This window comes from Salvelinus alpinus, chromosome 13 (genome assembly GCF_045679555.1).
Source record: "Salvelinus alpinus chromosome 13, SLU_Salpinus.1, whole genome shotgun sequence".
Classification (NCBI taxonomy): Eukaryota; Metazoa; Chordata; class Actinopteri; order Salmoniformes; family Salmonidae; genus Salvelinus; species Salvelinus alpinus.
Genome location: NC_092098.1, coordinates 54,635,780 through 54,662,218, shown reverse-complemented (window position 1 = coordinate 54,662,218; position 26,439 = coordinate 54,635,780). Strand labels below are relative to the sequence as shown.

Below are 26,439 nucleotides of genomic sequence, written 5' to 3'. Positions count from 1 at the left end.
GGCTCAGTGACTTTATATGGTCGCCGGCTTAGTGACTTTATATGGTCGCCGGCTCAGTGACTTTATATGGTCGCCGGCTCAGTGACTTTATATGGTCGCCGGCTCAGTGACTTTATATGGTCGCCGGCTTAGTGACTTTATATGGTCGCCGGCTTAGTGACTTTATATGGTCGCCGGCTCAGTGACTTTATATGGTCGCCGGCTTAGTGACTTTATATGGTCGCCGGCTTAGTGACTTTATATGGTCGCCGGCTTAGTGACTTTTCATGGTCGCCTTCTCAGTGACTTTTCATGGTCGCCGGTTTAGTGACTTTTCATGGTCGCCGGCTTAGTGACTTTATATGGTCGCCGGCTTAGTGACTTTATATGGTCGCCGGCTTAGTGACTTTATATGGTCGCCGGCTTAGTGACTTTATATGGTCGCCGGCTTAGTGACTTTATATGGTCGCCGGCTTAGTGACTTTATATGGTCGCCGGCTTAGTGACTTTATATGGTCGCCGGCTTAGTGACTTTATATGGTCGCCGGCTTAGTGACTTTATATGGTCGCCGGCTTAGTGACTTTATATGGTCGCCGGCTCAGTGACTTTATATGGTCGCCGGCTTAGTGACTTTATATGGTCGCCGGCTTAGTGACTTTATATGGTCGCCGGCTCAGTGACTTTATATGGTCGCCGGCTTAGTGACTTTATATGGTCGCCGGCTCAGTGACTTTATATGGTCGCCGGCTTAGTGACTTTATATGGTCGCCGGCTTAGTGACTTTATATGGTCGCCGGCTCAGTGACTTTATATGGTCGCCGGCTTAGTGACTTTATATGGTCGCCGGCTTAGTGACTTTATATGGTCGCCGGCTTAGTGACTTTATATGGTCGCCGGCTCAGTGACTTTATATGGTCGCCGGCTTAGTGACTTTATATGGTCGCCGGCTTAGTGACTTTATATGGTCGCCGGCTCAGTGACTTTATATGGTCGCCGGCTTAGTGACTTTACATGGTCGCCGGCTCAGTGACTTTTCATGGTCGCCGGCTCAGTGACTTTATATGGTCGCCGGCTTAGTGACTTTATATGGTCGCCGGCTTAGTGACTTTATATGGTCGCCGGCTCAGTGACTTTATATGGTCGCCGGCTTAGTGACTTTATATGGTCGCCGGCTTAGTGACTTTATATGGTCGCCGGCTCAGTGACTTTACATGGTCGCCGGCTCAGTGACTTTATATGGTCGCCGGCTCAGTGACTTTATATGGTCGCCGGCTTAGTGACTTTATATGGTCGCCGGCTTAGTGACTTTATATGGTCGCCGACTTAGTGACTTTATATGGTCGCCGGCTCAGTGACTTTATATGGTCGCCGGCTCAGTGACTTTATATGGTCGCCGACTTAGTGACTTTATATGGTCGCCGGCTCAGTGACTTTATATGGTCGCCGGCTTAGTGACTTTATATGGTCGCCGACTTAGTGACTTTATATGGTCGCCGGCTCAGTGACTTTATATGGTCGCCGGCTCAGTGACTTTTCATGGTCGCCGGCTTAGTGACTTTATATGGTCGCCGGCTTAGTGACTTTATATGGTCGCCGGCTCAGTGACTTTATATGGTCGCCGGCTCAGTGACTTTTCATGGTCGCCGGCTTAGTGACTTTATATGGTCGCCGGCTTAGTGACTTTATATGGTCGCCGACTTAGTGACTTTATATGGTCGCCGGCTCAGTGACTTTATATGGTCGCCGGCTCAGTGACTTTTCATGGTCGCCGGCTTAGTGACTTTATATGGTCGCCGGCTCAGTGACTTTATATGGTCGCCGGCTCAGTGACTTTATATGGTCGCCGGCTTAGTGACTTTATATGGTCGCCGGCTTAGTGACTTTATATGGTCGCCGGCTTAGTGACTTTTCATGGTCGCCTTCTCAGTGACTTTTCATGGTCGCCGGTTTAGTGACTTTTCATGGTCGCCGGCTTAGTGACTTTATATGGTCGCCGGCTTAGTGACTTTATATGGTCGCCGGCTTAGTGACTTTATATGGTCGCCGGCTTAGTGACTTTATATGGTCGCCGGCTTAGTGACTTTATATGGTCGCCGGCTTAGTGACTTTATATGGTCGCCGGCTTAGTGACTTTATATGGTCGCCGGCTTAGTGACTTTATATGGTCGCCGGCTTAGTGACTTTATATGGTCGCCGGCTTAGTGACTTTATATGGTCGCCGGCTCAGTGACTTTATATGGTCGCCGGCTTAGTGACTTTATATGGTCGCCGGCTTAGTGACTTTATATGGTCGCCGGCTCAGTGACTTTATATGGTCGCCGGCTTAGTGACTTTATATGGTCGCCGGCTTAGTGACTTTATATGGTCGCCGGCTCAGTGACTTTATATGGTCGCCGGCTCAGTGACTTTATATGGTCGCCGGCTCAGTGACTTTATATGGTCGCCGGCTCAGTGACTTTATATGGTCGCCGGCTTAGTGACTTTATATGGTCGCCGGCTTAGTGACTTTATATGGTCGCCGGCTCAGTGACTTTATATGGTCGCCGGCTCAGTGACTTTATATGGTCGCCGGCTCAGTGACTTTATATGGTCGCCGGCTCAGTGACTTTATATGGTCGCCGGCTTAGTGACTTTATATGGTCGCCGGCTTAGTGACTTTATATGGTCGCCGGCTCAGTGACTTTATATGGTCGCCGGCTCAGTGACTTTATATGGTCGCCGGCTTAGTGACTTTATATGGTCGCCGGCTCAGTGACTTTATATGGTCGCCGGCTTAGTGACTTTATATGGTCGCTGGCTTAGTGACTTTATATGGTCGCCGGCTCAGTGACTTTATATGGTCGCCGGCTTAGTGACTTTATATGGTCGCCGGCTTAGTGACTTTATATGGTCGCCGGCTTAGTGACTTTATATGGTCGCCGGCTCAGTGACTTTATATGGTCGCCGGCTCAGTGACTTTATATGGTCGCCGGCTTAGTGACTTTATATGGTCGCCGGCTCAGTGACTTTATATGGTCGCCGGCTTAGTGACTTTATATGGTCGCCGGCTCAGTGACTTTATATGGTCGCCGGCTTAGTGACTTTATATGGTCGCCGGCTCAGTGACTTTATATGGTCGCCGGCTCAGTGACTTTATATGGTCGCTGGCTTAGTGACTTTATATGGTCGCCGGCTCAGTGACTTTATATGGTCGCCGGCTTAGTGACTTTATATGGTCGCCGGCTTAGTGACTTTATATGGTCGCCGGCTTAGTGACTTTATATGGTCGCCGGCTCAGTGACTTTATATGGTCGCCGGCTCAGTGACTTTATATGGTCGCCGGCTCAGTGACTTTATATGGTCGCCGGCTTAGTGACTTTATATGGTCGCCGGCTTAGTGACTTTATATGGTCGCCGGCTTAGTGACTTTATATGGTCGCCGGCTTAGTGACTTTATATGGTCGCCGGCTTAGTGACTTTATATGGTCGCCGGCTTAGTGACTTTATATGGTCGCCGGCTCAGTGACTTTATATGGTCGCCGGCTTAGTGACTTTATATGGTCGCCGGCTTAGTGACTTTATATGGTCGCCGGCTCAGTGACTTTATATGGTCGCCGGCTTAGTGACTTTATATGGTCGCCGGCTTAGTGACTTTATATGGTCGCCGGCTTAGTGACTTTTCATGGTCGCCGGCTTAGTGACTTTTCATGGTCGCCGGCTTAGTGACTTTTCATGGTCGCCTTCTCAGTGACTTTTCATGGTCGCCGGTTTAGTGACTTTTCATGGTCGCCGGCTTAGTGACTTTTCATGGTCGCCGGTTTAGTGACTTTTCATGGTCGCCCAATCAGCAATGCAAAACGGTCAAAGTGGCAACAATTTTGCCCAATTAGCCGATTCGATTTCCATACTCCTTTCCACACCCACTCGCCCATACTCCGGGCGCCATATTGGGCTGCAGCTACCCATACCTGTTTGCATATGCTGATTCATGGACCATCTACAAAAATAAAATAAAAATTCAGACCGCCTCACTTTTTTTACACATTTTGTTACGTTACAGATTCTAAAATGGATTTAATTATTATTTGTCCTCGTCAATCTACACACAATACCCCCAAAATGACAAAGCACATTTTGACAAATGTATTAAATATAAAAAACAGAAATAACGTATTTACATAAGTATTCAGACCCTTTGCTATGTGACTCGAAATTCAGCTCAGGTGCATCCTGTTTCCATTGATCATCCTTGAGATGTTTCTACAACTTGATTGAAGTCCACCTGTGGTAAATTCAATTGATTGGACATGATTTGGAAAGGTACACACCTGTCTATATAAGGTCCCACATTTGACCGTGCATGTCCGAGCAAAAACCAAGTCATGAGGTTGAAGGAATTGTCTTGTAGAGCTCTGAGACAGGATTGTGTCGAGGCACACATGTTTGTGAAAGGTACCAACAAATGTCTGCAGAAAAAACACAGTGGCCTCCATCATTCTTAAATGGACGAAGTTTGGAACCACCAAGACTCTTCTTAGAGCTGGTCGCCCGGCCAAACGGAGCAATCAGGGGAGAAGGGCCTTGGTCAGGGAGGTGACCAAGAACCCGATGGTCACTCTGACAGAGCTCCAGAGATCCTCTGTGGAGATGGGAGAACCTTCCAGAAGGACAACCATCTCTGCAGCACTCCACCAATCAGGCCTGAATACCAAGCGTCACGTCTGGAGGAAACCTGGCACCATCCCTACGGTGAAGCATGGTGGTGGCAGCATCATGCTGTGGTGATGTTTTTCAGAGGCAGATTTAAGAATAATGTTTAAAGCTTAATGAAACCTTCATACCACCTGTATCCTACCAGTTCTACATACAGGTCTACATCATGTATAGGCAAACAAAATCCCTTCAATGTTTCTTGTTGGAAGTTGTCCTCTGTTGTCCCGCCCAGCCATAAATCCATTTACAAGCATTTAGCTACACCCGCAATCACATCTGCTAAATATCTGTATGGACCAATCACATCTGCTAAATATGTGTATGGACCAATCACATCTGCTAACCATGTGTTTGTGACAAATCACATCTGCTAAATATCTGTATGGACCAATCACATCTGCTAAATATGTGTATGGACCAATCACATCTGCTAAATATGTGTATGTGACCAATCACATCTGTTAAATATGTGTAGGGACCAATCACTTCTGTTAAATATGTGTATGGACCAATCACATCTGCTAAATATGTGTATGTGACCAATCACATCTGTTAAATATGTGTATGTGACCAATCACATCTGTTAAATATGTGTATGTGACCAATCACATCTGCTAAATATGTGTATGGACCAATCACATCTGTTAAATATGTGTATGGACCATTCACATCTGTTAAATATGTGTATGGACCAATCACATCTGTTAAATATGTGTATGGACCAATCACATCTGTTAAATATGTGTATGTGACCAATCACATCTGTTAAATATGTTTATGGACCAATCACATCTGTTAAATATGTGTATGGACCATTCACATCTGTTAAATATGTGTATGTGACCAATCACATCTGTTAAATATGTGTATGTGACCAATCACATCTGTTAAATATGTGTATGGACCAATCACATCTGTTAAATATGTGTATGGACCATTCACATCTGTTAAATATGTTTATGGACCAATCACATCTGGTAAATATGTGTATGGACCAATCACATCTGCTAAATATGTGTATGTGACCAATCACATCTGTTAAATATGTGTATGTGACCAATCACATCTGGTAAATATGTGTATGTGACTAAAACTATTTTATTTTCTGCCGTATGGTCATAATGAAACACCGATCACAGAACTCCTTGGAAAATCCAAATCAAACATTCCTTACCAAAGATTAACAGATAAAATCGATGAGTATGAGGTAATAAAGATCATTGCTTTACTGCCCTGTCATGTGCTTTTACACTGACCCATATTTACAGAACAAAATGGCAACAAACTGAAATGTTTTATTTTGTTTACATAATAAGCATGATGACAATTATTCAAATCGTTACAAATGAAAAGGCAGATCAACAAATTCTTTGCATATTTTATTTGTATTTTCTTGATTTTTTTCCCCTCCAACTTTCATCTCACACATGGTCATATTTTACATCTTTGCAATAAAACATGAATACAATAGTTTTTTTTTGGGGGGGGGGGGGTTTCATAGATCCAAAAATATTTGACCTATTTTTTGGGATCCATAAATTGAACCTGTTGGAGTTTGTGTGAGTGTATTTGATTGAGATGGCTTAACACACACTAATGGTACATCTCCCGTTTTACCTTCGTCCTTCCTTCCCTATCTCTCCTCTCACTCTCTCCTCCCTCCTTCCCTCTCTCTGGTCTTAATTAACTTAATTAATTAATCACACGTGATTTCATTGTCTTTAAATACAAACATCAATGCACAAATAATCCCACAGAAAAAATTTAAAAAAACGGTAATGTGACAGGAAATAATCACCAGGTTAATAAATAATGATATGTGATTGGTGCAAAGTGTGAATACAAAAACAAAACGTTTGACACTGATTCGATTTTTTTTTTTCTTTAAATAATCTGACAAATGTGAGTGAAGGTTTTCCTTTTTACGTTATCAGTCTTATTCAGTTGATTAAACTCCCTCCTCCGGGACGTCTGTCCGTCGTAGCCTGAAACCTATATGTACATATTTGACAAAAACAATCACCGAATATACAAAGAAAATCAGACTTGTCTTGTGGATATCTGGTAGATGTCATCGTTTGATGGCGTTAGCAAAACATTTCTTCATCATTGCCATCGCTATTATTACACAGAAAGTCATTAATAAATGAAAGGTGATAGGCATGGTCTGTGTGGTGATAGAAGTGAGGACTGTTCCTGCTTGTCAATCATTGACACAGAGAGTAGGAAACAGAACAGTATTTACAGAAATCATATTCACCCTCCGGGGGGTAGAAAAATTAAAAACATATATAATTAACTGAAATAAAAATAAAAAATAGAAATAGAAATTAAATCAAACGAAAACTAAATAATACGAAACCAAAAAAAGATATAATTTATTCGATATGAGTTTAATCCAACAGCATCTGTTTTCTTTAATGGGAAGTACTGCTTCAGACCAGTGCAATCCAGGGTTAATCCAGTTCAATCCAGGGTTAATCCAGTTCAATCCAGGGTTAATCCAGTTCAATCCAGGGTTAATCCAGTTCAATCCAGTTTTAAACCTGTTCGATTCAGTTTCGACCAGTTTGAACTTTCTGTGGTAGTCTGGCCCCCATCTCCCACCCTTTAAAACTAGAAACGTGAAACTAAAGAGAAATAAAATAACACATAACAAAATAACTAAACCAAAACCCTTTTTTAGTAACGTTACCTTGTCCTGTGAAGCGATAAGCGTTCTGTCCTTTAACAGTGAATGTTCTTGCACATTAAAAGTCCTATATGGGTCTGTTCAACCCCAGTCAAAGTCTAGCAGTAGATTTCATCTTCTCCTTACTTTATATCTTAGTTCATTATTATAAGGATTCCTTCAGGGTGTCGTGTGGCTGTAGGGTTGAAACGGCAGACAAGTTGTCCTACAGTAGCTGTGATGCGCTCTCTCTCTTCCTTCTCAAGTGAGAATCATCAGAGGAAGTAGAGATTTAGTGACTTTCCAACCTCTTATTCTTCCTTTCTGTAGCTGTTGTTTACAGCTTGACCTTTCAACTTTCCCTCTCTCTCTCTCTCCTGGTGCTTGTCCTCCTCTCTCTCTCTCCTCATCTGGTGCTTGTCCTCCTCTCTCTCTCCTCGTCTGGTGGTTGTCCTCCTCTCTCTCTCTCTCCTCGTCTGGTGCTTGTCCTCCTCTCTCTGTCTCCTCGTCTGGTGCTTGTCCTCCTCTCTCTGTCTCTCTCCTCGTCTGGTGCTTGTCCTCCTCTCTCTCTCTCCTCGTCTGGTGCTTGTCCTCCTCTCTCTCTCTCCTCATCTGGTGCTTGTCCTCCTCTCTCTCTCTCCTCATCTGGTGCTTGTCCTCCTCTCTCTCTCTCTCCTCGTCTGGTGATTGTCCTCCTCTCTCTCTCCTCGTCTGGTGCTTGTCCTCCTCTCTCTCTCTCTCTCTCCTCATCTGGTGCTTGTCCTCCTCTCTCTCTCCTTGTCTGGTGCTTGTCCTCCTCTCTCTCTCTCTCTCTCCTCATCTGGTGCTTGTCCTCCTCTCTCTCTGTCTCCTCGTCTGGTGCTTGTCCTCCTCTCTCTCTCTCCTCGTCTGGTGCTTGTCCTCTCTCTCGCTCTCCTCGTCTGGTGCTTGTCCTCCTCTCTCTCTCTCTCTCCTCGTCTGGTGCTTGTCCTCCTCAGTACCTGTTCTGGTGTTCGTAATGCCAGCGGTTGAAGTCAATGTTGAAAGCTACGATGCTGCCAGACGCCATGCCAGTGATCAGAGTCCTGCAGACAGACAGAGACCACGTCAAACCATAATATAGTTAGCAGATGCTTTTAATCCAAAGTGACTTCCGGTCATGCGTGCATACATTTTACGTATGGGTGGTCCTGGGAATCTAATCCACTATCCTGGCGCTGCAAACAACATGATCTACCAACTGAGCAACAGAGGACCACATAAATATACATAAGGGAGAAACCACGACAGACCAGCATGACCCGGTCAGTCTGGATCAGAAACAGACTGCGTCAAAACAGAGACACCAAGAGCCTGATAACCTCCCGTCCTACCCACCTCTGGTCATGAGACAGGTCCATGGCGCGGATACCAGCGTCACAGCCTGGGTAGATGTAGAGCTGTTTGAAGTCACAGGCCTGCCACACCTCCACCACCCCGTTGTCTCCTCCTGTCACCAGGTTCTGACCGTCACTACTCAACAGGATCGCCTGGAGGGAGGGAGGGAAGGGGGAAGGGAGAGAGAGAGGGGGGGGGGGGCAGGAAGGAGAGAGAGAGTGCGAGAGAGAGAGGAAAGGGATGGAGAGAGGGGAAGGGAGGTAGAGAGAGTGCAGAAGAGGAGGAAGACAGAAGAAGTGCAGGAGAGAGAGAGAGAGAGAGAGAGAGAGAGAGAGAGAGAGGAAAGCGATGAAGGGAGGTAGAGAAAGTGCAGAAGAGGAGGAAGAGAGGAGAAGTGCAGGAAGAGAGAGAGAGAGAGAGAGGAAAGCGATGAAGGGAGGTAGAGAGAGAGCAGAAGAGGAGGAAGAGAGAGAGACTGAATAAGAAAGTTATGAACCCACAAGAAAACCAGCAGACGTGGATTAGTTTGTGTGTGTGTGTGTGTGTGTGTGTGTGTGTGTGTGTGTGTGTGTGTGTGTGTGTGTGTGTGTGTGTGTGTGTGTGTGTGTGTGTGTGTGTGTGTGTGTGTGTGTGTGTGTGTGTGTGTGTGTGTGTGTGTGTGTGTGTGTGTGTGTGTGTGTGTGTGTGTGTGTGTGTGTGTGTGTGTGTGTGTGTGTGTGTGTGTGTGTGTGTGTGTGTGTGTGTGTGTGTGTGTGTGTGTGTGTGTGTGTGTGTGTGTGTGTGTGTGTGTGTGTGTGTGTGTGTGTGTGTGTGTGTGTGTGTGTGTGTGTGTGTGTGTGTGTGTGTGTGTGTGTGTGTGTGTGTGTGTGTGTGTGTGTGTGTGTGTGTGTGTGTGTGTGTGTGTGTGTGTGTGTGTGTGTGTGTGTGTGTGTGTGTGTGTGTGTGTGTGTGTGTGTGTGTGTGTGTGTGTGTGTGTGTGTGTGTGTGTGTGTGTGTGTGTGTGTGTGTGTGTGTGTGTGTGTGTGTGTGTGTGTGTGTGTGTGTGTGTGTGTGTGTGTGTGTGTGTGTGTGTGTGTGTGTGTGTGTGTGTGTGTGTGTGTGTGTGTGTGTGTGTGTGTGTGTGTGTGTGTGTGTGTGTGTGTGTGTGTGTGTGTGTGTGTGTGTGTGTGTGTGTGTGTGTGTGTGTGTGTGTGTGTGTGTGTGTGTGTGTGTGTGTGTGTGTGTGTGTGTGTGTGTGTGTGTGTGTGTGTGTGTGTGTGTGTGTGTGTGTGTGTGTGTGTGTGTGTGTGTGTGTGTGTGTGTGTGTGTGTGTGTGTGTGTGTGTGTACGCTCGCGCGTGTGCAGGTACCTGTGGGTATAATGGATCCTTATAAGGATTATGTACTGTACCAGTCAAACATTTTAGAACACCTACTCATACAAGGGTTTTTCTTAAATAAAATAAAAATAAAATCTACATTGTAGAATAATAGTGAAGACATCAAAACTATTAAATAGCACATATGGAATCATGCAGTAACCAAAAAAAGTGTTAAACAAATCAAAATATATTTTAGATTCTTCAAAGTAGCCACACTTTGCCTTGATTACAGCTTTGCACACTCTTGGCATTCTCTCAACCAGCTTCACCTGGAATGCTTTTCCAACAGTCTTGAAGGATTTCCCACATATGCTGAGCACTTGTTGGCTGCTTTTCCTTCACTCTGCGGTCCAACTCATCCCAGCCCATCTCAACTGCTTTTTTTCCAAAAGCACCTTTTTTTCCAAAAGCACCTTTTTTTCCAAAAGCACCTTTTTTTCCAAAAGCATAGTCATTGACCTCTGAGCCAGTCGTTTATAATATATAATACTGATATAATATAACATATAATACTGATAAAACACTGATATAATATGTAATACTGATATAATATGTAATACTGATATAAAATACTGATATAATATATAATACTGATATAATATAATATATCAAATCAAACTTTATTTGTCACATGCGCCGAATACAACAAGTGTAGACTTTACCGTGAAATGCTTAATTACAAGCCCTTAACCAACAGTGCAGTTCAAGAAGAAGAAAATATTTACCAAGTAGACTAAAATAAAAAGTAATAATAAAAAGTAACACAATAAGAATAACAATAACGAGGCTATATACAGGGTGTACCGGTACAGAGTCAGTGTGGAGGCTATATACAGGGTGTACCGGTACCGAGTCAGTGTGGAGGCTATATACAGGGGGCACCGGTACTGAGTCAGTGTGGAGGCTATATACAGGGGGCACCTGTACAGAGTCAGTGTGGAGGCTATATACAGGGGGCACCGGTACAGAGTCAATGTGGAGGCTATATACAGGGGGCACCTGTACAGAGTCAGTGTGGAGGCTATATACAGGGGGCACCTGTACAGAGTCAGTGTGGAGGCTATATACAGGGGGCACCGGTACTGAGTCAGTGTGGAGGCTATATACAGGGGGCACCGGTACCGAGTCAGTGTGAAGGCTATATACAGGGGGTACCGGTACCGAGTCAGTGTGGAGGCTATATACAGGGGGTACCGGTACAGAGTCAGTGTGGAGGCTATATACAGGGGGCACCTGTACTGAGTCAGTGTGGAGGCTATATACAGGGGGCACCGGTACCGAGTCAGTGTGAAGGCTATATACAGGGGGTACCGGTACCGAGTCAGTGTGGAGGCTATATACAGGGGGTACCGGTACAGAGTCAGTGTGGAGGCTATATACAGGGTGTTACGGTACAGAGTCAATGTGGAGGCTATATACAGGGGGTACCGGTACAGAGTCAGTGTGGAGGCTATATACAGGGTGTTACACTCCGTCTCCCAGAGTGCTAAGAACCTTGGCGTGATCCTGGACAACACCCTGTCGTTCTCAACTAACATCAAGGCGGTGACCCGTTCCTGTAGGTTCATGCTCTACAACATTCGCAGAGTACGACCCTGCCTCACACAGGAAGCGGCGCAGGTCCTAATCCAGGCACTTGTCATCTCCCGTCTGGATTACTGCAACTCGCTGTTGGCTGGGCTCCCTGCCTGTGCCATTAAACCCCTACAACTCATCCAGAACGCCGCAGCCCGTCTGGTGTTCAACCTTCCCAAGTTCTCTCACGTCACCCCGCTCCTCCGCTCTCTCCACTGGCTTCCAGTTGAAGCTCGCATCCGCTACAAGACCATGGTGCTTGCCTACGGAGCTGTGAGGGGAACGGCACCTCCGTACCTTCAGGCTCTGATCAGGCCCTACACCCAAACAAGGGCACTGCGTTCATCCACCTCTGGCCTGCTCGCCTCCCTACCTCTGAGGAAGTACAGTTCCCGCTCAGCCCAGTCAAAACTGTTCGCTGCTCTGGCACCCCAATGGTGGAACAAACTCCCTCACGACGCCAGGTCAGCGGAGTCAATCACCACCTTCCGGAGACACCTGAAACCCCACCTCTTTAAGGAATACCTAGGATAGGATAAAGTAATCCTTCTAACCCCCCCACCCCCCCTTATAAGAGTTAGATGCACTATTGTAAAGTGGTTGTTCCACTGGATATCATAAGGTGAATGCACCAATTTGTAAGTCGCTCTGGATAAGAGCGTCTGCTAAATGACTTAAATGTAAAAAATGTAAATGTTACGGTACAGAGTCAATGTGGAACTTTGTCTGATGAAGTTCATCAAAGGTAAGGAAACATTTATCATGTATTTTCTGGTTTCTGTTGACTCCAACATGACGGCTAATTTGGCTATTGGTCTGAGCTCCGTCTCAGATTATTGCATGATTTGCTTTTTCCGTAAAGTTTTTTTGAAATCTGACACAGCGGTTGCATTAAGGAGAGGTATATCTATAATTCCATGCGTATAACTTGTATTATCATCTACATTTATGATGAGTATTTCTGTTGAAACGATGTGGCTATGCACTATCACTTGATGTTTTTGGAACTAGTGAATGTAACGCGCCAATGTAAACTCAGATTTTTTGTTATAAATATGAACTTTATCAAACAAAACATACATGTATTGTGTAACATGAAGTCCTATGAGTGTCATCTGATGAAGATAGTCAAAGGTTAGTGATTCATTTTATCTCTATTTCTGCTTTTTCTGACTGCTATCTTTCGCTGGAAAAATGGCTGTGCTTATTGTGGTTTGGTGGTGACCTAACATAATCGTTTGTAGTGCTTTCGCTGAAAAGCCTATTTGAAATCGGACACTTTGGTGGGATTAACAGATTGTAGCCATAAGAAGTTCTTAACTTGACTTTCGAAGATTTTAGAAAGACAGGGCAGGATGGATATAGGTCTAAAACAGTTTGGGTCTAGAGTGTCTCCCAACTTTGAAAAGGGGGCAGCTTTTCAATCTTTGTTGATCTCAGACGATACGAAAGAGAGGTTGAACAGGCTAATAATAGGGGTGGCAACTATTTCTGCGGATAATTTTAGAAAGAGAGGATCCAGATTGTCTAGCCCAGCTGATTTGTAGGGATCCAGATTCTGCAGCTCTTTCAGAACATCAGCTGTCTGGATTTGGTTGAAGGAGAAGCGGGGGGGGGGGGGGAGTTGCTGCAGAGGGTGCAGAGCTTTTGGCCGGGGTAGGGGTAGCCAGGTGGAAAGCATGGAGACGGCCTACAGGGAGGAGGTGAGGGCCTTCGGAGTGTGGTGGTCAGGAAAATAACCTCTCACTCAAAGTTAGCAAAACAAAAGAGATGATCGTGGACTTCAGGAAACAGCAGAGGAAGCACCCCCCTATCCACATCAATGGGACAGCAGTGGAGAAAGTGGAACGCTTTTAGTTCATCGGTGTACATATCACAGACAAACTGAATTGGTCCACCCACACAGACAGTGTGGTGAAGAAGGCGCAACAGCGCCTCTTCAACCTCAGGAGGCTGAAAAAAAGTAAAAGCACTTTTACAGGTGCTCAATCGAGATCATCCTGTCGGGCTGTATCACCTGGTACGGCAACTGCTCCGCCCACAACCGGCTCTCCAGAGGGTAGTGAGGTCTGCACAACGCATCACCGGGGTCAAACTACCTGCCCTCCATGACACCTACACCACCCGATGTCACAGGAAGGCCATAAAGATCATCAAGGACAACAACCACCCGAGCCACTGCCTGTTCACCCCGCTATCATCCAGAAGGCGAGGTCAGTACAGGTGCATCAAAGCAGGGACCGAGAGACTGAAAAACAGCTTCTATCTCAAGGCCATCAGACTGTTAAACAGCCATCACTAACATTTAGTGGCCGCTGCCAACATACTGACTCAACTCCAGCCACTTTAAATATGTAAAAATTGATGTAAATTTATCAAAAATGTATCACTAGCCACTTTAAACAATGCCACTTAATATAATGTATATGTATATACTGTACTCGATACCATCTACTGCATCTTGCCTATGCCGTTCTGTACCACCACTCATTCATATATCTTTATGTACATATTCTTTATCCCTTTACACTTGTGTGTATAAGGTAGTAGTTGTGAAATTGTTAGGTTAGATTACTCGTTGGTTATTACTGCATTGTCGGAACTAGAAGCACAAGCATTTCGCTACACTCGCATTAACATCTGCTAACCATGTGTTTGTGACCAATAACATTAGATTTGATTACCTACAGAATTGATATCATTGGCCACTTTAATAAATGGAACACTAGGCCACTTTAAGAATGTTTACATATCTTACATTATTCATCTCATATGTATATACTGTATATACTGTATCCTTCACTATCAATTCTTTACTATCTATTGCATCTTAGCTGCTCTGTCACTGCTCATCCATATATTTTATACTGATATATTCTCATCCCATTCCTTCACTAGATTGTGTGTGTTAGGTTTTGTTGTGGAATTTGTTAGATATTAGGTTTTGTTGTGGAATTTGTTAGATATTACCTGTTAGATAATGCTGCACTGTCAGATCTAGAAGCACAAGCATTTCGCTACACTCGCAATAACATCTGGTAACCATGTGACCAATAACATCTGCTAACCATGTGTATGTGACCAATAACATCTGCTAACCATGTGTATGTAAAATGTGACTTGATTTGATATACAGTATATATACTGTATCCGTGGTCGTACCCGTGTCGAGTCGTTGACCTCCATCTGAGCCAGGAGTTTCCCGTTGATGCTGAAGTTACAGAAGCGTCCTCTCTCATAACAGATGATACAGTGGCCCTCACTGGACACGGAGATGAGGCGGGGCCTCAGGCACAACTCTGGGCCCTCCAGGGCCCGCAGCAGATCCCCTGTTATAGTATGGACCAGACATGGACCCTCTGGAGGAAGGGGGGGGGAGGGAGAAGGGATGGAGATTTAGAAACACACACAAACACACACAAACACACACACACACACACACACACTGACCTTTGGCTCCGCTAATGACGAGGCCCAGCTCAGCGCAGACAGAGACACACACCACCTCATGGTCATGACCCGTCAGCACGGCTCTCGGAGCAGGGTAGTCACCTAGGAAACGTATTTATTCATTTAAATGTTCTCTGTAAAGGGTCTTGAGACTAAATACACTTTAAATAAAATGTGACACACGAAGAGGAGATAAAAAAAATGGGGAAAGTATCTGTTCATGGATATCAAAATGATCGTTGGGGAACGTTGGGGGTCGTTGGGGAACGTTGGGGGTCGTTGGGGAACGTTGGGGATCGTTGGGGAACGTTGGGGGTCGTTGGGGAACGTTGGGGAACGTTGGGGGTCGTTGGGGATCGTTGGGGGTCGCTGGGGAACATTGGGGAACGTTGGGGATCGTTGGGGAACGTTGGGGATCGTTGGGGGTCGTTGGGGAACATTGGGGAACGTTGGGGATCGTTGGGGAACGTTGGGGGTCGTTGGGGAACATTGGGGGTCGTTGGGGAACGTTGGGGGTCGTTGGGGAACATTGGGGAACGTTGGGGGTCGTTGGGGATCGTTGGGGGTCGTTGAAGATCATTGGAGATCATTGTACAAGGCAAGAGTTGAATGTGCTGATAATATTGTAAACAGGACAGGAAATGTAGATGAAGCATATTGCTATGTACCGTACAAACAAACACACACACACACACACCCCTCCACACCCACACACACCCCTCCACACACACACACACACACCCCTCCACACACACACACACACACCCCTCCACACACACACACACCCCTCCACACACACACACAGACTTACTGTTGTTGGGGTTGTCTCCAATGATGTGATGGCGTCCGCTCCAGTACCACAGCAGCAGGGTAGCGTCTCTGGACCCAGACACGATGTAGCAGTCCCCCCCGATGTAGCTCTCTGACCGGGCCAGGCACGTCACCACGTCCCAGTGGCCAAACACTATCTGGGTCAACTTACCTACAGGGAGGAGGTAGAGGAGAGATGTACACGTATTGAGGAATATTGTAGACGTACTGAGGAATAATGTAGACGTACTGAGGAATAATGTAGACGCATTGAGGAATAATGTAGACGTATTGAGGAATAATGTAGGAGCATTGAGGAATAATGTAGACGTATTGAGGAATAATGTAGGAGCATTGAGGAATAATGTAGACGTATTGAGGAATAATGTAGCGGTATTGAGGAATAATGTAGACGCATTGAGGAATAATGTAGACGCATTGAGGAATAATGTAGACGCATTGAGGAATAATGTAGACGTATTGAGGAATAATGTAGACGCATTGAGGAATAATGTAGACGCATTGAGGAATGATGTAGACGTATTGAGGAATAATGTAGACGTATTGAGGAATAATGTAGACATATTGAGGAATAATGTAGACGTATTGAGGAATAATGTAGCGGTATTGAGGAATAATGTAGACGCATTGAGGAATAATGTAGACGCATTGAGGAATAATGTAGACGTATTGAGGAATAATGTAGACGTATTGAGGAATAATGTAGACGTATTGAGGAATAATGTAGACGTATTGAGGAATAATGTAGACGTATTGAGGAATAATGTAGCGGTATTGAGGAATAATGTAGCGGTATTGAGGAATAATGTAGACGTATTGAGGAATAATGTAGACGCATTGAGGAATAATGTAGACGCATTGAGGAATAATGTAGGAGCATTAGTAGTACTATTATACAGTACAGTATAGTATAGTAGTATAGTATAGTAGTATTATAGTAGTACTGTGACAGGTACCTGTCTCAGTAGAGTAGACTCTGAAGCTCTTGTCCCAGTATAGATAGTATATAGTATAGTATAGTAGTACTATAGTAGTACTGTGGCAGGTACCTGTCTCGGTAGAGTAGACCCTGAAGCTCTTGCCCCAGTATAGATAGTGTATAGTATAGTAGTACTATAGTAGTACTGTGGCAGGTACCTGTCTCGGTAGAGTAGACTCTGAAGCTCTTGTCCCAGTATAGATAGTGTATAGTATAGTAGTATAGTAGTACTATAGTAGTACTGTGGCAGGTACCTGTCTCGGTAGAGTAGACTCTGAAGCTCTTGTCCCAGTATAGATAGTGTATAGTATAGTAGTATAGTAGTACTATAGTAGTACTGTGGCAGGTACCTGTCTCGGTAGAGTAGACTCTGAAGCTATTGTTCCAGTATAGATAGTATATAGTATAGTAGTACTGTGGCAGGTACCTGTCTCGGTAGAGTAGACCCTGAAGCTCTTGTCCCAGTATAGATAGTATACAGTATAGTATAGTAGTACTAAAGTAGTACTGTGGCAGGTACCTGTCTCGGTAGAGTAGACCCTGAAGCTCTTGCCCCAGTATAGATAGTGTATAGTATAGTAGTACTATAGTAGTACTGTGGCAGGTACCTGTCTCGGTAGAGTAGACCCTGAAGCTCTTGCCCCAGTATAGATAGTGTATAGTATAGTAGTACTATAGTAGTACTGTGGCAGGTACCTGTCTCGGTAGAGTAGACTGAAGCTCTTGTCCCAGTATAGATAGTATACAGTATAGTATAGTAGTACTATAGTAGTACTGTGGCAGGTACCTGTCTCGGTAGAGTAGACCCTGAAGCTCTTGTCCCAGTATAGATAGTATATAGTATAGTACTATAGTAGTACTGTGGCAGGTACCTGTCTCGGTAGAGTAGACTCTGATGCTATTGTCCCAGTATAGATAGTATACAGTATAGTATAGTAGTACTGTGGCAGGTACCTGTCTCGGTAGAGTAGACTCTGATGCTATTGTCCCAGTATAGATAGTATATAGTATAGTACTATAGTAGTACTGTGGCAGGTACCTGTCTCGGTAGAGTAGACCCTGAAGCTCTTGTCCCAGTATAGATAGTGTATAGTATAGTAGTACTATAGTAGTACTGTGGCAGGTACCTGTCTCGGTAGAGGAGACTATGAAGCTCTTGTCCCAGTATAGATAGTATAGTATAGTATAGTAGTACTACAGTAGTACTGTGGCGGGTACCTGTCTCGGTAGAGTAGACCCTGAAGCTCTTGTCCCAGAAGCCACAGACCAGGATGTAGCGGTTGTCGGCGGTAACCACGAAGCAGTGTGTGTTGATCTGGATGCTCTGGTCCACCAGGTCTGTGATCTGACGCTTACTCACACCTGAGTTGTTGGCTACACACACACACACACACACACACACACACACACACACACACACACACACACACACACACACACACACACACACACACACACACACACACACACACACACACACACACACACACACACACAAAATAACAATGCTAATAGAAACTATAATGGTAGATGATCTGATGCTAATCTGATGCTAATAGAAACTATAATGGTATATGATCTGATGCTAATCTGATGCTAATAGAAACTATAATGGTATATGATCTGATGCTAATCTGATGCTAATAGAAACTATAATGGTATATGATCTGATGCTAATCTGATGCTAATAGAAACTATAATGGTATATGATCTGATGCTAATCTGATGCTAATAGAAACTATAATGGTATATGATCTGATGCTAATCTGATGCTAATAGAAACTATAATGGTATATGATCTGATGCTAATCTGATGCTAATAGAAACTATAATGGTCTATGATCTGATGCTAATCTGATGCTAATAGAAACTATAATGGTATATGATCTGATGCTAATCTGATGCTAATAGAAACTATAATGGTATATGATCTGATGCTAATCTGATGCTAATAGAAACTATAATGGAATATGATCTGATGCTAATCTGATGCTAATAGAAACTATAATGGTATATGATCTGATGCTAATCTGATGCTAATAGAAACTATAATGGTATATGATCTGATGCTAATCTGATGCTAATAGAAACTATAATGGTATATGATCTGATGCTAATCTGATGCTAATAGAAACTATAATGGAATATGATCTGATGCTAATCTGATGCTAATAGAAACTATAATGGTATATGATCTGATGCTAATCTGATGCTAATAGAAACTATAATGGAATATGATCTGATGCTAATCTGATGCTAATAGAAACTATAATGGTATATGATCTGATGCTAATCTGATGCTAATAGAAACTATAATGGTATATGATCTGATGCTAATCTGATGCTAATAGAAACTATAATGGTATATGATCTGATGCTAATCTGATGCTAATAGAAACTATAATGGCATATGATCTGATGCTAATCTGATGCTAATAGAAACTATAATGGTCTATGATCTGATGCATAACAACCTATGGACTCTAATTGGGTAAAATAACGTGTGACCACCAGGGGATCACATGACCAAGGCAGATGATGTGTTCTGACCTATGAGAGGGTCCATCTCAATGGGCAGGTGATGAGCCTGTTCTAGGGAGTAACCCGGAGCCCCACGGAGACCTGAGAACACATAATGCATGGTTACACCTCTCTCTCTCTCTCTCTCTCTCTCTCTCTCTCTCTCTCTCTCTCTCTCTCTCCCCCCCCCCCCCCCACTCCTACTCACCGACGGTGTTGTGCCAGCGGTTGACAGCGAACAGCCTGCTGCAGGTGACGGTGACAGCGGCAGGGACAGAGAGGTGGGGCAGGGTGTTGGCTGCTACATGGGTCACAGGGGAGTTGGAGGGAAACTTCAGCACCATGATCACATCCTGCTGCATCTGGTCCTTAAACATCAGAGGACTCTGAGGAAGAAAACACTGATGAGACAGAAGAGAGAGAGAGAGAGGGGGGAGAGAGCGAGAGGGGGGGGGAGAAGGGAGAGAGGAGGAGAAGAGCGGGAAGAGGAGGGAAGAGGAGAGAGGGAGGAGGAGAGAGGGAGGAGGAGAGAGGGAGGAGGTGAGAGGGAGGAGGGGAGATGGAGGAGGAGAGAGGGATGAGGAGAGAGGGATGAGGAGAAAGGGGTGAGGAGAGAGGGAGGAGGGGAGAGGAGAGGAAGGAGGGAGAGGGATGAGGAGAGAGGGATGAGGAGAGAGGGAGGAGGGGAGAGGAGAGGAAGGAGGGGAGAGGGATGAGGAGAGAGGGATGAGGAGAAAGGGGTGAGGAGAGAGGGAGGAGGGGAGAGGAAGGAGGGGAGAGGGATGAGGAGAGAGGGATGAGGAGAGAGGGAGAAGGGGAGAGGAGAGGGAGGAGGGGAGAGGGATGAGGAGAGAGGGAGGAGGGGAGAGGAGAGGGATGAGAAGAGAGGGATGAGGAGAGAGGGAGGAGGGGAGAGGAGAGGAAGGAGGGGAGAGGGATGAGGAGAAAGGGGTGAGGAGAGAGGGAGGAGGGGATAGGAGAGGAAGGAGGGGAGAGGGATGAGGAGAGAGGGATGAGGAGAGAGGGAGGAGGGGAGAAGAGAGGAAGGAGGGGAGAGGGATGAGGAGAGAGGGATGAGGAGAGAGGGAGGAGGAGAGAAGGAGGAGGAAAGGGAAGAAGAGAGGGATTAGGAGAGAGGGAGGAGGAGAGAGGGATTAGGAGAGAGGGATTAGGAGAGAGGGAGGAGGAGAGAGGGATTAGGAGAGAGGGAGGAGGGGAGATGGAGGAGGAGGAGGGAGGAGGAGAGAGGGATGAGGAGAGAGGGATTAGGAGAGAAAAATGGGGTAGAGGTATGGGAGAAAGTGAAGGAAAGAGGAATGGGAAGAGGAATGAGAAGAAGGATGGGAAGAGGAATGGGAAGAGGGATGGGAAGGGGAATGGGAAGAGGTATATTAGTGAGGGAGAACAGGATAGAAGCAGGAACACACACTGAGGAACAGAGGGTGACTTCAGACCCAGAAGAAAGGAGGGTTGGTAGGTTCTAAAATAACTTTCCCAACAATCTCTGGTTATTATCTGCTTATTCAGGATTTCTGAGAATTTCTGAAAAATAAAAGGAACTGTAGGGACATTTTATGGAATTCTGCTAACTTAAGGGTTGGTATTGATTGGTTAGTTTCAATTGGTTGGGTAGGTATTGGTTGGTTGGGTAGGTATTGGTTGGTATTGGTTGGTTGGGCAGGTATTGATTGGTTGGGCAGGTATTGATTGGTTGGGCAGGTATTGGTTAGTTGGGCAGGTATTGGGTGGATGGGCAGGCATTGGTTGGTGTACAGCAATCTTTAAATCATACTACAGATTCTCAATTGGATTGAGGTCTGGGCTTTGACTCAGCCATTCCAAGACATTTAAATGTTTCCCCTTAAACCACTCAAGTATGGCTTTAGCAGTATACTTAGGGCCATTGTCCTGATGGAAGGTGAACCTCCATCTCAGTCTCAAATGTCTGGAAGACTGAAACAGGTTTCCCTCAAGAATTTCCCTGTATTTAGCGCCATCCATCATTCCTTCAATTCTGACCAGTTTCCCAGTCCCTGCCGATGAAAAACATCCCACAGCATGATGCTGCCACCACCTTGCTTCACTGTGGGGATGGTGTTTTCAGGGTGATGAGAGGTGTTGGATTTGCGCAAGACAGCGTTTTCCTTGATGTCCAAAAAAGCTCAATTTTACTATCATCTGACCAGAGTACATTCTTCCATATGTTTGGGGAGTCTCCCACATGCCTTTTGGCATACCAATATAGTGTCTTAAAAGGGTGTTGGGTCACCACGAGCTGCCAGAACAGCTTCAAAGTTTCTTGGCATAGATTCTACTAGTGGACCTAAACCATGCACCGTAAACGTAACATTTATATCCCTCATTTACTCAGGTGTTTCCTTTATTTCGGTAGTTACCGGTTGCCTACAGAAGGGAAGGCTGCAAGACAGCATGCATGTCAAATATACAGATTGTTACATTGTGACTATATAATCCATATAAGGGTTTTGGAATCTCTTACCCTGCCAATTAGACTGTTAAACTCATGGGTACACTGGCAATGGATGCCAGTCCTGACTTTAATGGGAACGGCCATCTATGGACTATGTTTCCATGGTCGGTTGCAAAATTCAATCGCGGGGAAAACGTACAGTTTGGAAAGCAAACGATGTCTTAATCCGGCTCTGTGTGTGTGTGTGGGGGTTCTCACCAGGTGCATGGCGGAGGAGCGAGGGGGGTGGGGCTCGATCAGCAGCTGGGATGGAGTCTGACCACATGTCTGGATCTGGGTCTCCATCAACTGGGTGGGGGGGGGGGGGGGGGGGCAGAGGGGGGAGTGGGGAGAGAGGGGAGACGGAGGGGGGAGTGGGGAGATGCAGAGAGAGGGGGAGAGGCAGAGAGAGGGGGGAGACGGAGGGGGGAGTGGGGAGAGGGGGGGACGGAGGACGGAGTGGGGAGAGAGGAGCAGAGAGACGTGGAGAGCGAGGGGGTAGAGAGAGGGGGGAGTGGGGAGAGGGGGAAGGGGGGTAGAGAGAGGGGGGAGACGAAGGGGGGCGTGGGGAGAAGGGGAAGGGGGGCAGAGCGAGGGGGGAGACAAAGGGGGGAGTGGGGAGAGGGGCAGAGAGAGAGAGAGGTAAAAGCATAATTAGTAACATTACATTAGGTTGCTGTAATTAACTAAACTGAGATGATATTTCTATGGCTGTAATATTATAACACTGCAAAATATGATGGTTAAAAACAACACAATGTTGGTTATTAGGTAACCCGGCGCTGGTTAAATAGTGGACAGAACACATGCTGGGTTATTAGATAACCCAGCGCTGGTTAAATAGTGGACAGAACACATGCTGGGTTATTAGGTAACCCAGCGCTGGTTAAATAGTGGACAGAACACATGCTGGGTTATTAGGTAACCCAGCGCTGGTTAAATAGTGGACAGAACACATGCTGGGTTATTAGGTAACCCAGCGCTGGTTAAATAGTGGACAGAACACATGCTGGGTTATTAGGTAACCCAGCGCTGGTTAAATAGTGGACAGAACACATGCTGGGTTATTAGGTAACCCAGCGCTGGTTAAATAGTGGACAGAACACATGCTGGGTTATTAGGTAACCCAGCGCTGGTTAAATAGTGGACAGAACACATGCTGGGTTATTAGGTAACCCAGCGCTGGTTAAATAGTGGACAGAACACATGCTGGGTTATTAGGTAACCCAGCGCTGGTTAAATAGTGGACAGAACACATGCTGGGTTATTAGGTAACCCAGCGCTGGTTAAATAGTGGACAGAACACATGCTGGGTTATTAGGTAACCCAGCGCTGGTTAAATAGTGGACAGAACACATGCTGGGTTATTAGGTAACCCAGCGCTGGTTAAATAGTGGACAGAACACATGCTGGGTTATTAGGTAACCCAGCGCTGGTTAAATAGTGGACAGAACACATGCTGGGTTATTAGGTAACCCAGCGCTGGTTAAATAGTGGACAGAACACATGCTGGGTTATTAGGTAACCCAGCGCTGGTTAAATAGTGGACAGAACACATGCTGGGTTATTAGGTAACCCAGCGCTGGTTAAATAGTGGACAGAACACATGTGTCACGCCCTGGCCTTAGTATTCTTTGTTTTCTTTATTATTTTAGTTAGGTCAGGGTGTGACATGGGTATTTATGTGGGTTTTTGTAGTGTCCAGGGTGATTGTAAGGTTTAGGGGGTTTATTTAGAGTAGTTGGGTTTATGTTTAGTATAGTTGTCTAGCTGTGTCTATGTTGGGTGTAGTTGTCTAGGAAAGTCTATGGTTGCCTGAATGGGTTCCCAATTAGAGACAGCTGGTTTCTGTTGTCTCTGATTGGGAGCCATATTTAGGGTAGCCATAGGCTTTAGTTTGTTGTGGGGAATTGTCTATGTACAACGTTTGTAGCCTGTGTGTGTGCACTACGTTATTTAGCTTCACGATCGTTTGTTGTTTTGGTAGTTTGTAAGTGTTTTTGTTTCGTTTTGCCTTCTTCAATAATAAAAAGAAGATGGCTTATTTTCCTCATGCTGCGTTTTGGTCCGTCTCTCCTCCACACGATCGTGACAGAATTCCCCACCATCATCGGATCAAGCAGCGTGTGCAACAACAACAGGACCCACCTACACTGGACTATTGGAATTGGGAGGAAATTCTGGACCGGGAAATACCAGGAGAATATAACCGCCCCAAAGCTGAGCTGGAGGCAGCGAAGGCAGAGAGGCGGAGATATGAGGAGGCAGCAAGGAGACGTGGCTGGAAGCCTGAGAAGCCCGTGAGTACTACCCAAAAATTTCTTGGGGGGGGCTAAGAGGTAGTGGGCCAAGGGCAGGTAGGAGACCTGCGCCCACTTCCCAGGCTAACCGTGGAGAGCGGTAGTACGGGCAGACGCCGTGTTATGCAGTAGAGCGCACGGTGTCTCCTGTACGGGTGCATAGCCCAGTGCGGGTTATTCCACCTCCCCGCACTGGTAGGGCTAGATTGGGCATTGAGCCAAATGTCATGAAGCCGGCCCTACATATCTGGCCACCAGTACGTCTTCTTGGGCCGGCTTACATGGCACCAGCCTTACGCATGGTGTCCCCGGTTCGCCTACATAGACCGGTGCGGGTTATTCCACCTCCCCGCACTGGTCGGGCGACGGGGAGCATTCAACCAGGTAAGGTTGGGCAGGCTCGGTGCTCAAGGGAGCCAGTACGCCTGCACGGTCCGGTATTTCCGGCGCCACCTCCCCGCCCCAGCCTAGTACCACCAGTGCCTACACCACGCACCAGGCTTCCAGTGCGTTTTCAGAGCCCTGTTCCTCCTCCACGCACTCTCCCTATGGTGCGTGTCTCCAGCCCAGTGCCTCCAGTTCCGGCACCACGCACCAAGCCTCCTGTGCGTCTCCAGAGCCCTGTACGCACTGTTCCTTCTCCCCGCACTCGCCCTGAGGTGCGTGCCCTCAGCCCGGTACCTCCAGTTCCGGTACCACGCACCAGGCCTAGAGTGCGCCACGAGAGTCCAGTGTGCCCTGTTGTTGTTCCCCGCACTAGCCTGAAGGTGCGTGTCCTTAGCCCGGTACCTCCAGTTCCGGTACCACGCACCAGGCCTATAGTGCGTCTCAGCCGGCCAGAGTCTGCCGTCTGCCCAGCGGCGCCTGAACTGCCCGTCTGCCCAGCGGCGCCTGAACTGCCCGTCTGCCCAGCGGCGCCTGAACTGCCCGTCTGCCCAGCGGCGCCTGAACTGCCCGTCTGCCATACGCCGTCTGAACTGTCCGTCTGCCATGAGCCTGCAAAGCCGCCCGTCTGCCATGAGCCTGCAAAGCCGCCCGTCTGCCATGAGCCTACAGAGCCGTCCGCCAGACAGGAGCCGCTAGAGCCGTCCGCCAGACAGGAGCCGCTAGAGCCTTCCGCCAGACCGGATCAGCCAGAGCCTTCCGCCAGACCGGATCAGCCAGAGCCTTCCGCCAGACCGGATCAGCCAGAGCCTTCCGCCAGACCGGATCAGCCAGAGCCTTCCGCCAGACCGGATCAGCCAGAGCCTTCAGCCAGCCATGACCGTCCAGAGCCGTCAGCGAGCCATGACCGTCCAGAGCCGTCAGCGAGCCATGACCGTCCAGAGCCGTCAGCGAGCCATGACCGTCCAGAGCCGTCAGCGAGCCATGACCGTCCAGAGCCGTCAGCCAGCCATGACCGTCCAGAGCCGTCAACCAGCCAAGAGCGTCCAGAGCCAGCCAGCCAGGATCCGCCAGTCATTCTGGTGTTGTCCCTCATTCTGGTGTTGCCCCTCATTCTGGTGTTGCCCCTCATTCTGGTGTTGCCCCTCATTCCGGTGTTGCCCCTCATTCCGGTGCTGCTCCTTATCCTGATGATGCCCCTTAATTTAGGTGGGGTTATTTGGAGGGTGGGCATTGTGAGGGGGATAAAGAAGCGGGGATTGACTATGGTGGGGTGGGGACCTCGCCCTGAGCCTGAGCCACCACCGTGGTCAGATGCCCACCCAGACCCTCCCCTAGACTTTGTGCTGGTGCGCCCGGAGTTCGCACCTTAAGGGGGGGGCTATGTCACGCCCTGGCCTTAGTATTCTTTGTTTACTTTATTATTTTAGTTAGGTCAGGGTGTGACATGGGTATTTATGTGGGTTTTTGTAGTGTCCAGGGTGATTGTAAGGTTTAGGGGGTTTATTTAGAGTAGTTGGGTTTATGTTTAGTATAGTTGTCTAGCTGTGTCTATGTTGGGTGTAGTTGTCTAGGAAAGTCTATGGTTGCCTGAATGGGTTCCCAATTAGAGACAGCTGGTTTCTGTTGTCTCTGATTGGGAGCCATATTTAGGGTAGCCATAGGCTTTAGTTTGTTGTGGGGAATTGTCTATGTACAACGTTTGTAGCCTGTGTGTGTGCACTACGTTATTTAGCTTCACGATCGTTTGTTGTTTTGGTAGTTTGTAAGTGTTTTTGTTTCGTTTTGCCTTCTTCAATAATAAAAAGAAGATGGCTTATTTTCCTCATGCTGCGTTTTGGTCCGTCTCTCCTCCACACGATCGTGACAAC

General features: G+C 46.5%; 1 protein-coding gene across 2 annotated transcripts in view; it reads right to left on the bottom strand.

Annotated features, from left to right (window-relative positions):
* Window positions 1-5,947: 5,947 nt before the first annotated feature.
* LOC139537936 (neurobeachin-like) overlaps window positions 5,948-26,439 on the bottom strand; it is a 314,233-nt gene continuing 293,741 nt past the window's right edge. For both annotated transcript variants that reach the window (XM_071339839.1, XM_071339838.1), the window contains 9 exons: window positions 22,104-22,193; window positions 19,623-19,815; window positions 19,445-19,516; window positions 18,113-18,268; window positions 15,896-16,066; window positions 15,085-15,186; window positions 14,797-14,993; window positions 8,700-8,851; window positions 5,948-8,407 (listed from right to left, as the gene is read on the bottom strand). In XM_071339839.1, coding sequence (XP_071195940.1) covers window positions 8,317-8,407; window positions 8,700-8,851; window positions 14,797-14,993; window positions 15,085-15,186; window positions 15,896-16,066; window positions 18,113-18,268; window positions 19,445-19,516; window positions 19,623-19,815; window positions 22,104-22,193 — 1,224 coding nt within the window. In that variant the 3' untranslated portion in view covers window positions 5,948-8,316. The remainder of the gene's footprint in view (window positions 8,408-8,699; window positions 8,852-14,796; window positions 14,994-15,084; window positions 15,187-15,895; window positions 16,067-18,112; window positions 18,269-19,444; window positions 19,517-19,622; window positions 19,816-22,103; window positions 22,194-26,439) is intronic.